Below are 15,641 nucleotides of genomic sequence, written 5' to 3' on the forward strand. Positions count from 1 at the left end.
TGAGGCTTCATTAGTTCCAGCATGTGACAACTGAATTGTGAAGTCATAAAAGTGTCCCAGACGTTCCGATGCCAAAACTTTTTTTTTAGCTTCAAGTCCAGCAGAGCTGGAGCCGACCAGGTCACTTAGGGTCAAGAGTGACACCTTCACTTACAAAGTCAGCATGGCACAATACTAAGACACATTATGGTAATTTGTTTAACTTTGTTTGCAGTGATGCTTTCAAACTAAAGCTTAATGAGCCTTTTATTTGAATTTAATAGCCGTTAAGTTAATTTTGTGTGATGAGGAGAGTGTGAGAGACATTAATCAGAACTTCTAATTATCTTTACCCTGCTTTTGTTGCATCTTTGTGTACTTCAAGTATAATGAATAGTATAACTTTCACAGACAATTAAAGGAACACGAAAAAACCTTCCGAATGACTAATATGACAGCTAAACAACAATGACACTCTTGTAGCTAAAAATAATCATTAAAACATGAACTACACCTTTAGATAATAAATACTGGCACAGATATCAGAATTAATATCTTCTAACTAAAAATATATTTGAGTTGGATGGACTGTGGTGTGGAGTGAAGCTGTCCAGAAGCAGTGTTGATTATACTGGAGGGGAGAGATTAGAGAGGCCACACTGATATACTGCAGCATGACTGCACTGTTACACACAATGAAACACACACACACACACACACACACACAGTGAGAAGACACAGAAGGTACATTGGCAGAAGAGCTGTCTCTCTCTCTCTCTGTCACACAAACAAGGTCACATGTTTGGTGCATGTGCTCAAAATACACACATAGAGCCCTCTATTGCATCTATTGGAATGGACAGAAAATCAGTAGACAGCGCAGAGAAAGAAAGAATACACGTGCACCACAAGACATGTTATATTGTTACTCTGAGTTACTGTCTGTTGTTATTACATTAATGTGTACTATATATATACCGCTTCCCATTCCTGTTGTGACCAGCAAAAGACTAAACACAGTGCCTTCAACTGGTACTGCAACTCTTTCAAACTTGATATCAGTTCCTTATTAGCCACCATCTGATTTAGACCCAGCAACTACCATAAACGTAGCTTTGTTCAATGTTAGATCTCTTGCAAACAAATCATTTTAATTAATTATCTTATAGTTAATCACAGTATTGAATTTATGCACCTAACTGGAACCTGGCTGGACACGAATAATACTTATTGAGACATGTCTGCCAGATTACAGCTTCTATCAGTTAGTGAGACAGGAAAAAAGAAGGTGTGGAATTGCCACTTCTACTCAGAAAAGTTCATTTTTCTTTGCAGTTCAAAGATCAACGATTTAAGTTCCTTCCATCCTTTGAATATCTTGCCCTTGTGCTTAAAGCTGAACCAGTTGTACTCATTATTACAATATACAGGCCTCCGAGGCACATATTACTATTTCTCTGAGATATCTGCTCTTATTATCACCAAATATGACATTCACATTAATAACAGTGCTGACTCCAAGGCTATGGAATTCATGAATCTACTTGAAAGCTTAGAACTAGCAGGGCAATATCCTTGATCTGGTAGTGTCAAAAGGGTTAACCATTGGCAATGTTTCAGTGTCTCTGATTACTACTGTGTGTTTTTTAACAGTGTCTTGTCTGTAGCTATAACGACAAAAGAGTGCACGGAGCAGAAGCGGTTCTTAGAGGCTGCTGCAGAAAGTGAGTTTGCTGCGCTTGTAAGCTCTTTTGATCCATGTAGTGTGAACTGCTTGCTTAACAAAATGGTTGCTGCCTTAAACCAAAAAATGAAAAATGCCCTAAATAAGATAGCACCACTCAAGGTCAAAAGAAAGTCATGGGAAAAAAACATCACCATGGACAGACAGCACTATCTGTGAGCTGAAGAGGTCTTGTAGAGCAGCAGAAAGGAGACGGAGAAAAACTCAACTTGAGGTCCACTGTAGTATTTACAGAGAAAACTTGGTTACCTATAATAACGCTGTATGCACTGTGAGAAGGGCTTATTTTTCTAAAATCATCTCAGAGAATAACAATCCTAGAATACTGTTTTCCACTATCAATAGATTGTGAAACCCTGCCCCTGCCTCTGACCTTCTTACCCTAGTGTATTCCCCTAAATGTGAGGAATTTGCAACATTTTTAACAATACACTCACAACCATCAGAGCTGAAACTGTTATAGCTCCTGCTGATCTCTGTCGACAACAATGAGAAAATTCTCTAGCATCCCAAACTCAGACCTTTGCAGGACTTTAGCTACAAGCAAATCTTCCACTTGTTGCCTTGACCTTGTTGTTCCTTCTGCACTCATTAAGAAAGTCTTCAATAGTATTTCAAGCACAGTCATAAATATCATTAATACTTCCCTTGAATCAGGAGTTTTTTCCTGATAACTTCAAAACTGCTGTTTTGAAACCTCTACTGAGGAAACCTTGAACTTAGATTGTGGAGTTCTAAGCAATTACAGACCCATATCAAACCTCTCCTTTCTAAGCATGATACTTGAAAAAGTGGTTTTCAACCAAATAAATAACTTTCTAAATGAGAACAATCTTCTGGAGAAATTTCAGTCAGGTTTCAGAGCTAATCATAGCACAGAAACTGATAGCTAGTGATCTGAGACTTAGCACTGAAGCTAATAAGGTATCCGTTCTGGTTTTTCTTGATTTAAGTGCAGCATTTGATACTACTGACCATGAAATCCTCATAAATCACACTGAGAGCTGAGTTGGCCTTTCAGAATGTGTTTTAAACTGGTTCCGGACATACATTACAGGAAGGAAATTTTTCATTAGTCTTGGAGAGCATGTGACAGAGAAATATGACTTACATATAACTTCTAGCATTGCGCAAGGCAGCTGCCTTGGGCCTTTGCTATTCTCACTATATATGTTCCCGCTAGCTGATGTCATTAGAGATGTTAGCTTCCACAGCTATGCTGATGATACACAATTATATATATGTGTTAAACCAAGAGATCCAGATGCTTTAAACTCTCTGACTGCCTGTCTGTCTGCAATCAATAAATGGACGAGTAATAACTTCTTAAAATTAAATGAGGACAGAAATCTTACTAATTGACCCCAAAGCAAAAAGGGATGAGCTCTTTAAAAGACTTGGCAACCTGACTCCCTTGATAAAACAAGAGGTAACAAGCCTAGGAGTCCTTTTAGACTCCAATTTTAGCTTTAAGTGACCAAAACAGCATTCTTTCATCTCAGAAATATTGCCGAAGTTCGACCACTCCTAACTCAGCAAGATGCTGAAAAACTAATTCATGCTTTTACCTCAAGTAGGTTGGACTACTGCAAGGTACTTTTTACGGGTCTTCCTAAAAAGTCCATTGAAAGATTACAGCTTATTCAGAACTGCTGCTAGACTGCTAACACAGAGAGAACACGTCACTCCAGTCTTGGCTGGACTACACTGGCTCCCTGTGTCCTCCAGAATCAATTTTAAAGGCCTTCTACTTGTTTATAAAGCACTCAATGGGTTAGAGCCGACCTACATCACAGACTCCCTGTTGCTTTATGTTCCTTCACGAGCCTTTAGATCCTCTACTGCAGGCTTGCTAGATACCCATAACCCTACCCCAAAAGAAAAATGGAGATGCAGCTTTCTTCAATTATGCTCCCACATTATGGAACATCTTACCTAAAGACATTGGAGAGGCAGGCTCGGTTGAAACCTTTAAACACCTAAAAACATATCTCTTTAATCTAGCATTTCTATAGAACCCTTTCGCACCATTTTCTTGTGCACCAGATCTCATCATCTTTAAGACATTTTATTCCATTTTAAGGCATTTTTATTCTGTTTCATTGGTTGATTATGTGCTTTACTTACGAATTTTAGCTCTGTTTCTTTCTTAAGCTATTCTTGTCCTCTTTTTTTAACACAAAGCACTGTTTGTCTTGTTTGCCTCCTTTTAATCTGCGCATGTTTCCTGTTTAATGTTCTTAATGTGTCTTTTGCTTTTTGTCTCTTTATTGTAAGGCAGTTTGAGCTGCATTTTGTATGAAAGGTGCTATACAAATATTATTGTTATAATTATTATTGATGGTTGTCTGTATCACAAATATTCCTCATCACACCAACAGTAGCAAACAATGCTTCATCTCTCTTTTTTTCTGTTTTACCTCTCCTTTCCTCTTCCCTTCACTCTTGACCTCTTTGTCACTCCTGCTCAAACACACACACACACTAATAAATCATGAGACACAGTTTAGTTGTCGCATGGCTCTAACTGATATTTATGTCCCACAATCCTTTGCAGCTGCCGCCTGGAGTATAACTATAATTACTTAAAGCACATCAGAAGTGAGAAGGACAGAAGACAGTCATTACGAAGAATTTTGAGCATCATCTAGAATAAAAAAGGGGCAGTCGTGACAATTGTCATTAGACAAACATTAGAACAATAATTTATGATTATTATTTTAAAAGAGTTTGTGTTTTTGTGGATGACACACTTTCTTTGACTGACAAGGCACTCAAAAGGGAATTAAGATGTTCTTCTGGCTTTTCAGAGTGTGTGTGTGTCCACAGGAACTGGAATTTTTATAAACAAAATGTTCTTCCAAGTTCTTCAAAAGGCACAGTACTTCCACCCACTAGAGGCAATACAGCCCCACACACACACACACACATACACACACACACACACACACACACACATACATACACACGTCCAGCAGAACAACTCACATCACACCCATCTTATCTTCTTTACATTGGCTTCCAATCAAGTTTAGGATTCATTTTAAGGTTCTTGTTTTCACATATAGAGCCCTCCATCCTTATGTCACCAGCAGGTCACTGAGGTCTTCTGAACAGGGCTTACTGGTTGTTCCTTGTTCTCGACTGAAAACAAAAGGTGATCGTGCCTTTGAAATTGTGGCTCCGACACTGTGGAACGCTCTTCCTACAGACGTATGTTCTGCGGTCTCTGTTGACACCTTTAAAAAGTCACTCACTTTATTCAAACAGGCCTTTGTCTCACCTTGTGCTGTCTAGTGTTTGTAATTTTGTGTGTTTTAAGGTCTTTTGTTGCTTATGTTTTGTTGTTTTTTACTGTTTTTATGGTCTTATTTTTAACAATTTTACTCTTGCTTGTGACCTTGCTCTGTGAAAGGTGCTATACTAAATAAACTTTACTTACTTATTTACTTACACACACACACACACATGCACACACGCCTGCATGCACGCAACATTTTCCAATTGATCGCCCATTATTTTGAACACATTTTCTTTTTTATAGAGTAAGGCACGGTGTGTGTTTGTGAGCGCGTTGCTATAGCTATGGCATGACCATCCTGCTCATCAGCTGTCACCAGCTGCCCACTGAAAGGACAAATGTATACAAAATGCTCCGAAGCAGCTCTAATCGTTTAGTCTTTGAATTTGTAGAATTAGTTTTATTGATTCTGCCTGAGCTGGGGCCAGTCAGGCAAAACTCAAAGTGTTCCTAATATTTTGTCCACTTCATTAACATACATGGGGGAGGGCAAAATATTAGGAACACTTTTCGATACAATGCGCTCCGGTACACCACCACCACCCACTATGACCTCTATAATGAACATAAAGTAGAGTTATCACCTTTCTGACAATGTCAACAAATACTGAAAATGTATAAGCTTCGTAAAAGTAGAATTTATGGCAGAGCTGTTGTATTGGATTTTATTAGATTGCACAGGTGTTCCTAATAGTGCTAAAAGTGCTCTGTGAGTGTGTGTCTACATGCTAAAATGTTATTGAATGTCTGGATCATATTAACAGTATGTAGTGGGGTGTGTGTGTTGTGTAACCAGATTTTATATCAGAGGCTAGGATGGTGTAACAGATGTAACAGATATGATTGGATGCAGGTCAGGCTGCTGTAGCTTTGGTGTACATCATTTTCAATGATGATGGACTCTTTTGGGATCTGCAGGTGTATTCTGCTCTATCAAACATTCAAGGAGAGGCGTCCCCCTCGGGAGTGTAAAGGTTTTCAGTCTGTGTCATCTGTCAGAATGTTGTTTTGTCTGCCCAGTGGCTTCTTTTCCAGCCCGTTGTCCGAACACTTCATATGTGTTTTGTTGCTTTATTGCATTTTCTCCTACGCAATCTTAGTCTACACCTGTATTCTTATTGGCCTTAAGGTTTAATTGAAATCTTCAGCCAGATGATTTAAGATCATCTAGTGTACGCCCACATCATTTAAATTTAATTTCTGTGACATTTCAGACTGGTCTGCTCGCTAATGAATCTCAGGAGAAATAAAGGAATAATGTGGGTGTAGAAGAAACCGCTGCCATTTAAACGCCACATGCGAAGACAACCTTTTTTAGTCAGTACATCAGCCACAATTAGGAAAGTATTACACGCTGAGGAGAAAATAGCTCCGCCACACTGTCCTCTCAGTGAGGCAGCTTCAAGTTACACCTAAACTGGAGAGCTTTACAAGCTTAAATATGGAGTCAGATATGTAGTAGCACTCATTGAAGACAGACTGATTATATTTATGAGTCTATATTACATTACATTTACACCTCAGGACCTGGGCTGACACGTTTATTTGGAGGAATGAATGAAGAGTGGAAGTCATGTTCTGAGGTGAATGAGCTTCTAAAATACCGTTATTTGAAAAAATATGACTAAATATATACTTAAGTCTAAATAAACATAACTTAGGGAGAGAAAAAGAATAGATTTTTAATCATAAGCTAAAAGTTTTTATTTAGTTTGAAGCTTGTGTGTGTAAGAGAGAGAGAGAGAGAGAGAGAGAGAGAGAGAGAGAGAGAGGGAGGGAGAAACCCAGCACAGTGCAACACAGTGACAGCTGAAGGTGATTTGCGTTCCAGACACTCCAGCCCACACCCAAACACACACACACACACACACACAAATCAGTCAGTACCGTCTCTATAGGAGCTGCATGTGACCGCTGAAACACGAGCTTCCAGCTCATTGAGAAAGAAACAGTCCTTACACTTGTGAAACCAGTTTACTGTATCTCCCGCTGTGTGTGAACTGTTCATGTGCGTAGACTTGCTGCAAAATATCTGCCCACCAAATGCCATAGCTAATCAATACTAATAAATTATTAGGAACATTTCTGTGTTTGTGGGAAATGAAGGTGGTGACGGCGTTGATGCCAGCTCTGTACTCAGGAAAATATGTGTTGGCTACTTGACATTTCATTGACGTTGCCAGATGATATCATGCTCTAATTAGAATTTGCTGCATCAATCCTGGAAATTTTGGAGAAGTGAGAACAAAGCTGAATATTTCATTTAATATTTCAAGGCTTGTTGATGGCAGCTTTGGACAAATACATTCACCAAGGAAGTCAGAACTGGAAGTTAGCTAAAACTCTCTCTGTAGTTTAAAAAAAGAAAAAGGAAGGACATTCAAAGTGGGGTCAAAGGTCAAAGTCGAGGCGTTCTCTGTTTCTGTCTGTTTCTCTCCCTGCAGTAAACACATCTCTATATCTTCAGTGTATTGTACAGAGCTGACAGCAGCCCAACCCTACCACAAAGAGGTGTTTTCAGTGTGTGTTTGTTTGTATGCGTGTGTGCGTGTGTGTGTGCGTGGGTGTGTGTGTGTGTGTGTGCGTGCGTGTGTGTGTGTGTGAGAGAGAGAGAGAGAGAAAGAGAGAGATAAAGACAGAGAGAGTTTGAAAGAGGAAGGACAGGGTGGAAATGGGAATACTAATGGTTCACTGATTTCAGTGTTTGCAAGAGACTGCATTTATGGTCAAGGTTATGAACTTTAGAGTATTTTCCAAAACACAAACTTACAGTAAGTTTTCAGACTTTTCTCTAATAACTGCAAACTTTAGACTGTGTGTGTTTTCCTGACATCCCCCTGAGATACATCGACTGTTTTCTCCTTGTACAAAACATAGAACATAAGACACATTGTATAAAATGTATATGTATATGTAATGTATGATTCTGTATTCAGGCACAACAGTAATGCTGCATTTCCAATGAGCACAACAATCACAACATACAATGATGTGCGACAACTACATCTTTCCCAGTTCAAACAAATGTTTCAACCAGTTATGTGTGTGTTGTGTGTGAGCAAATGCACTACACACACACACACACACACACATACAGAGAGAGCTAACATTAGTGTCATGTCAGCCAATAGAAACTAGAACTTCTGATCAAAACCTTTAAAATAAATGAATACTGATGAACATTTTCCAGACTTCAAAGGATGTCTAATTACTATTAATGTCAGTTTAAAACATTTAACTTAGGGCTGGGCGATATGGACAAAATCAAATATCATGATATTTTTGACCAAATACCTCAATATCATGTCTTTCCCAAAATATTTACACAGTGAGTTAATCATCAGTAATGTGGATATAATGATTAAGTGGATAAATGCAAATAATAGAACAGCTAGAACAGTCTGGTAAATTCACAAAATTACATCACTTTATTGTAATACAGCCTTTAAAACCAGGTAAAGACAACACTTATGCCATATCACGATATCTAAAATCTAAGACCATATCTAGCCTCATATCGCGATATTGATATAATATCAATATATTGCCCAGCCCTAATTTAACTAATTTGGCACTGATGTTTCTAATTGCAACAGATTTTTAGATAATCATTGAGCAGCCAGAATGATGAAAAGCTTGATATGATTCATAGACAGGGTTGGAGGGTCATCGTTTGTTGAAATGCTTCAAAACAACACACACTATTACATTTGCTGTATTCATGTTACAACTATGGCTTCATATCACTGCCTAGTGACAGTAGTGAAGGATTATATATGAAACGTTCAAAACACAAATTCCAACACTTCAGCCTCTTTGACTAAATTGTCATTTTGAAATCTGAACGCACAACTTCTAGTTTTATTTCCTTTACTTGACATTAGTCGAAACCTGCTTTTTCATAATGTTGAAACGTTTATTCCTCAGAAAACATTCTTGACAGCTTCAATGTTCTTTGTCGTGTTATCTTTTGCTAAATAACAAACATTTCTTCTGTAAAATTTTCCTCGACTTGCTCTCTCGTCCGACACCGTTTCAGCTGTGAAAATACACAAGCTGACCTATAAAGTTCTTTTAATTGCAGCTCATAAAATGTATGAAAACCGGTTCATATTATTTCAAACGTTTTTAAATTTCATGAGGTAACATCGTCGTTTTCCGTTAGCTTCACCATTAACTGATTTACACTCACATGTCCTGTTTTGGGCTCGTTGGAAAAAGCCTTAACGAGTTTATTTTTGAAGTTATATCCATCTTAGTTTATGTTGCAATGTTTCATTTTCACAACTCACATCCTGTTTGATACATTTGATGAATGAAAACTCACCGGCAACATTCCTGCTGGTCAGTCCAGTGGTCCTCCTGTCCCGTTAGGAAAATAACTTTCTCCTCCTCTTCTTCTCTCCTCCCTTAATGTGTTTTTATCGATATTTTCCTCTGCGTTCAGCTCAATCTCCATACATCCAAACTCTTCGTCTCTCTCTCTCTCTGCGGGTCCAGCCAGATATCCAGATGTTTAGAAAGCCTAAAACTCCTGCTCCTCACTTTCCTCTCAGTCCCTCCCTCTTCCTTCCTCTCTCTCTCTCTCTCTCTCTCTCTCCCTCTCTCTCTTTCTCACACACACACTTTGTCTTTCAGCTATTGTGAGCTGTTTCAGACCCAAATATTTTTTTTGAAAAAACCCTGCAAACAGATGTTATAATGTCATTTTAAAAATTTCAATGGGTTCATCCTTTGATCATCATCAGCAGGCGGTCCTCGGGTGAACTGGGTCACCGTCCCGATCATCCCTCCCATCTGCCCCCGGTCTCCTCCTCTTCCCCCTCCTCCTCCTCCTCCTCCTTCTCACGATAAATAGCCTGCTGGTTCAGTACAAAATGTAGCAGACATAGGTGGTGGAACAATCACCGATAATCAAAATCAATACTATTTTCCAGAGATGTTAATCCACGTCATTTTCAGTAAGAGCGCCCTCTATCGGCTGTGTCAGCGGCAACAGTTTTATTTCACTGGAATAATGATTAAAGGTGATTTTATTTCAACTGTAATAAACGTTGTATTGCCAATATTTCAGACAACACACACATACAATATACTACATGTAGTGTGTTTGTGCAGCTGTGTGTTTGTTTAATTCAGTGTTTCCACCACTCCCATGCTTTTCAAAGCAAGGTTCCTGTTTTCTTTGCTCATATTCTGTAATTAAAAAATGGAAAAAAGACAGTAGTGTTTTTGACTACATATAGGGCATTGAACACACACACACACACACACACACACATAAACACACACACACACACACACACACATAAACACACACACACTTGGTCGTGTAGTTTAGAGTGAGCTTAGAGATGTTCAGCTGTCATAAATTCAGCAGATTATCACAGAGCTGTCCTCTGGCTGCCAAGGACGCTGAAGGCCTCTACGTGTGTGTGTGTGTGTGTGTGTGTGTGTGTGTGTGTGTCCCCTTATCTCATTTTAAAGTCACATTTTACATACTGTAAAATTATACAACATTCACTGGTAAAATCAGTGTAGTGTCCTTCTAACAGGTCTCATGTCAGAGTTCATGTTGTGATACGTTCAGCCTGGTGAACAGAAATAGATTCAGTCCTTAGGAAATAGTTGCAGGAGTGTGAAAGTGTTTCTTTTTATAATGTGAACTTCAGGGTGAGTGACTAGATGACTAGATAATGATGTCTGGCAGGACATCAACGCCCTCTGCTGTCCACTGGAGCAGCCAACACTGCAGATTTTGAACTTGACCTCTCAGCACTGACTGCTGGGTAAACAGTAGTTTGGAGGTGTGAATACTTTATTTTAATCTCTGTGTAAATGCTGGTGGTCAGTGCAAAGCTGTTTTACCTTCATTTTAAGTCTGGCATTACAGTCACTGCTGTCATCAAACTAAACTGTACAGGCTGGTATTTTTGGCAGAGATGTAGGTGACTGTTTGCCACAACCAGTTACAAGAAGTTTCTGTTGCCAATTTTCATTTATCACTTTATCACTGTGTATTTACACCTGCTCAGTTGTTCTTTTAGATTATATACACAAAAAAGGTGTATTAGAGGTTGTTTTGTTAGTCTCAGTTGGCTATATAAAACTGCAATGACTCCAAGAACCCTGTTATTTTTAAAAAGGCTCACAAATGAGGTGTACTTTCTACTTTTGAATTCCCTGCAAACTGTTCAAATACTGCCTTGAAAACACACGCTAAGACTTCATGTGAAGTTCTGTTAGTTATATGTTTCAGAATTGAGTGTCTAACCCAGTTCATGGACGTTTAATGTATGTATTCATCTACTATGGCTCTTTTGTTCAAGGTTTAGTTCCTGTGCGTGTGTGTGTGTGTGTGTGTGTTAGTCAGGTCAGTCAATAAAACCAATCAACCTTGAATCATCCATTGGCTCCATGTGATGCTGTTATTCCACCTCGACGGCCACACGCACATTCACACAGCATCACCACAGCCAGAGGCAACCTATCTATCTCTCTCTGTCACACACACATACACACACACACACGCAGAGTTTACCGAGGGCAGGTCAGGCTCAGCTTCACGTTGGGTAGCTGCAACATTACTGACACATTATCACTGAGATCTGGAACTGCTGTAGAAGCAGGATGGAAGTTTGTTAAGATGGATTTACTATTATTTACAATGTCGTAGATATATAAAGGTCCAGGCTTTTCATTATTATCACCGAGTTCAAATGACGTGTGACAACTCACAAAATGGACAGATACACAAAAAAAGTTACAGTACTAAACACTTTAATTTTCAAGAAGACACTAATAACTTTTCTCCCCAGCAGACAGACATCTCACAAAGAAACACAGTGGAATCAATAAATAAATAAGAACAACAAATAGATAAAGGATACAGGAGGGGGAAATAATACAGAAAAATAACAACATCACAAAGACCAACAGCATCTTACAAACACGGCGGCTGACCAGACAGCTAGCTAGTAGGTACAGAGCCAGAGATTGAACAGAACTGTGGTATGTTGGCTCCACAGTCCTGATCCATTGATGCTGCTGTAATAGGAACACAGATAATATTTGGTATATTGCCCCATTAGTTATTTTACATCTCAGTCAGGACAACTTGGTCATCAAAAATGATTTACGTTTGTATTTTTACCATCTTTAATAGTGCACTCATGTGTTTGCATTGAGCCGACCATCGTTCAGCAGCACAATCTGGACTCTTACAGCGCAGATTACCACACGGCTTCTTCAGCAGAAAGACTGATATCACATACATTAGTGTATGCTACTGCTCAAACACAATATGTTGACTATAGCTCAACATTATGTAGTCTGAAATAGAGTCTATGGAAGCATCGGGACCGATAAACTAAAGACATACTGATTAGTTTGTTTGTGATTCTTAACCTTTAACAGCTAATAGGACAATCTAGCAAAAATATTCAAGTGTTCCTTCATGAATACATTCACCAACTGATCTTAAACATGTTGGCCTTCTTGCCTTTGTGACATTATGAGGGAAGGACAGTGTGAAACATTTACAGCCAACACGAGTTTGTTCTAGAGAAGCAAGACTGTGTACCTTTGACTCTGGCTAGGAACAAACAGCAGGTAGGTAGACTGTGGTATAAAGCATATTTCACATTTGCATCAAACTGAGTACATTTGTTGTTTTTTTTTTAATTTCTTAAAACACATTTTTTAAAATATTGTCTGAGTTGTTTATAATCTGCACCACACTCTGGCTGCAGGACATTGATTTGGTCAGTGAGGAGAAACCACCAACTATGTGTTCAGCATTTCTAGTGTTGTAGCTAACAACAAATATCAAGCTGCAGACCGGTTTAACATCACAGGAATGATCAACTGTTGGCAAAACAAAAGAATTTGAAATCTACCCTAAACATAGATTTTATTATGTCCGATCCCAATGTCAAAACTGCAAATCAGAACAAAGCTGCTGACGTTTTTTGCAGTTGCACCTGTGACAGTTAATTGAGAAAATAACCTTTGGAATAAATAGTTTTAACTTTTACAGCCAAACAAGCTTGATTTCACAGTGATTGTGACATTAAATTAATTTGGTCTGACTGTGGGGGTTTCCCTTTAACGTGTGTGTGTGTGTGTATTTTTGCTACATATCAATGAAAAGACAATGTGAGGTTATAGAACACGGAGCTGAAGAAAACCCTCTAACACCGACACTTGTTTAGGATCGTTTTGGATGCGGAATCAGAAATTAACACCACCATGTTACAGATCACTCCACAGTGAAACCTACTCACAAGCTGTGATTTCAGATTTTCAGAAATGTGTTACGGTGTCCAATTTCTAGAATAACATTAAGTGCTTTAAATAGATTTTATGAGCTTTCATTTTATCAAAATTTACCTGCACATCAGCGTTTCATTTAAAAATCAAAAGATGAAAAGTCTCCTATGAAGTTGCGGTGAAGATGTGAGGGTGCTTGTTGATTCCTACTGTATGGAGCAGCTCTGTCCGTTTGCATCTTTGGAGCGCAAACACAGCTTCGGTTTGTAGTTTTCCAGGTAAAGCAGCTGCTTGGAGTTGAACGCTCCGCGCCGCTTCCTGACAACATGAAAGAGACATGATGTTCAGAACAAGAAACAACGGTTTGCAAAGAGAATTAAATATGCGTGAGCGATTGAGAGATTGGACTGAACGTGTCACGTGGGAAACACTGTGCAGTTGGGACTACGATAGAGTAAAAGGGAGAAGAAGAGAGTTTAGTACTCACAGTCTTATGAAGTGAACAGCATCTTCATACTCCATCCCACACTCAATCAGAGCCAGGGCCACCAACACAGGAGCTCTGGACACACAATCAAGCACACATTTTAGTACTTGCACACGGGTGCTGATGCCTTCTGGCTCGGCTTTCCTCGTTATCAAATTGATGCTAAATTTAACAGAGAATCATGTAACTGGCGTTCAAAGTGGAATGACAGTATCTGGTATTTAGAGCTGTAACGATCAGTAGATGGACAGAAAATGAATCGCCAACTATTTTAGTAATTGACTGATTGTTTTAAGTAATTTTTTAAAGAAAAAAATTATTCTCTGGTTCCGGCTTCTTACATGTGATTATCTTCTGGTTTCTTTAGTCCTCTATGATAGTAAACTGAATATATTTGGGTTGGTTGGGACAAACAAAGACATTTTAGGTTGCATCTTGGGCTTTGGGAAACTGTGATGGACATTTTTAACCATTTCATAGACCAAACAACTAACCAGTTAATCAAGAAAACAATCAACAGATTAATCGATAATGAAAATAACCGTTAGCTGCAGCCCCACTGGTATTGTACCATTTTTGAAAATCTAGTAGCACAGGTTTAAACCCTCCAGGCTTAAACAACAGCATATATCACGGCATCTGAAAAGAATAACTTTAAAACAAAAGTTGACTTTGGTGGCTGTTAATTTAACTTGGCAGCACATCCACATTCAGCGTAATACGGTGAATCCTGTGTCTACTGCGTACTAACCGTCCTAATCCAGCAACACAGTGCACAGCCACACAGCAGCCAGGCTCGTCTCTAAACTTTGTCTGCAGCAGGTTCAGCCAATCGTCAACCACCTGATCTGGGGGTGCGGAGCCGTCGTCGAACGGCCAATCCTGGAAAGAAAATCTTTTAATGACTGAGATGTCATCTAAGGCCAAGTCTTAGCGGTGTGAGTCATGATTCACAGATTGCAGTTTTCTCTGTCACTCACCAGGACTTGTATGCCTTCTTGTTCCACTGGTGTCTTGTCATATGTAGCAGCACACACTCTCACCAGGGTGTTAACACCAAATGCCTTCAGATCCTACACATCAAAACACATACATTTTCACACAACATGCTGCTTTTGCTTCCTCTGTAAGTGAAAGAAAATACACATAGGAAATGAATCATTAAAAATTGTGCTACCTCTATGAACCTTCCCAGTTGTGCATTGGTAGGGTTGTGCGTGATGAGGAATCTCAGACAGTCATAAGAGATCTCCACTGGAGCTGGTCGGTTCATTTTTAGACCCACAAGAGTTTGTTAAGAAAGAAAGAAGGATCAGCGAAGGTACTGTGCTTCAAAGAATGGAGTAACAGACAAGATCTTCAAATATGTCAAAGTAAAGGTTCTCTGATTGTTTGAACTAAAAAAAGCAAAAAAAAAAAATGTTTTCACAAAAAGATAAATATGTTAGGTTATAAAATTGAAAACTACTAACTAATGCATCAGTATCATATATGGGCAAAGAATGTAAAAGTATATTACTCTGGTGACACAAAAGTAGTCTGACTAAAAAAAGACAAAACAAATTCCTTGGGGAAGAAACTGGGGGGAAAAAAATCTTTTCTTGGCAATTAAGAAAAAACTAAAATTGGCTTGGTTAAAAAAACAACGAAAATGTAGCAGATTGGGGGTCAAGGAGACTGGAAAGAATACACCCAAAGTCCTGAAGAAGGAAAAAAAATGAAGACAGAAAAAAAATATCTGTACTTCTTTTCTTTCAAATCTGTTAGCCCATTCAGAGAAGACTTGTGCAAGTCAGAGTAGAAGAAGAAAGGAGAAGCAGGAAAGGGGAAGAGCAGAGAGGAAGCAGAGACTCCTGGGA

General features: G+C 38.9%; 2 protein-coding genes across 2 annotated transcripts in view; both read right to left on the reverse strand.

The window, feature by feature from the left end:
* LOC122998148 (apoptosis-stimulating of p53 protein 1-like) overlaps nt 1–9,768 on the reverse strand; it is a 49,574-nt gene extending 39,806 nt beyond the window's left edge. The window contains exon 1 of the mRNA XM_044374857.1: nt 9,352–9,768. Within this exon, the coding sequence (XP_044230792.1) occupies nt 9,352–9,360 (9 nt within the window). The 5' untranslated portion in view covers nt 9,361–9,768. The remainder of the gene's footprint in view (nt 1–9,351) is intronic.
* A 2,019-nt stretch (nt 9,769–11,787) lies between these two features.
* LOC122998304 (protein tyrosine phosphatase type IVA 2-like) lies at nt 11,788–15,069 on the reverse strand. The gene is made up of 5 exons (XM_044375118.1): nt 14,960–15,069; nt 14,763–14,855; nt 14,534–14,664; nt 13,783–13,857; nt 11,788–13,613 (listed from the first exon to the last, which is right to left on the reverse strand). Exons 1-5 carry the CDS (start codon nt 15,053–15,055, stop codon nt 13,502–13,504), a joined length of 507 nt encoding a protein of 168 aa, XP_044231053.1. The 5' UTR covers nt 15,056–15,069; the 3' UTR covers nt 11,788–13,501.
* Nucleotides 15,070–15,641: the final 572 nt, after the last annotated feature.

The sequence above is a fragment of the Thunnus albacares genome, chromosome 15 (assembly GCF_914725855.1).
Source record: "Thunnus albacares chromosome 15, fThuAlb1.1, whole genome shotgun sequence".
NCBI lineage: Eukaryota > Metazoa > Chordata > Actinopteri > Scombriformes > Scombridae > Thunnus > Thunnus albacares.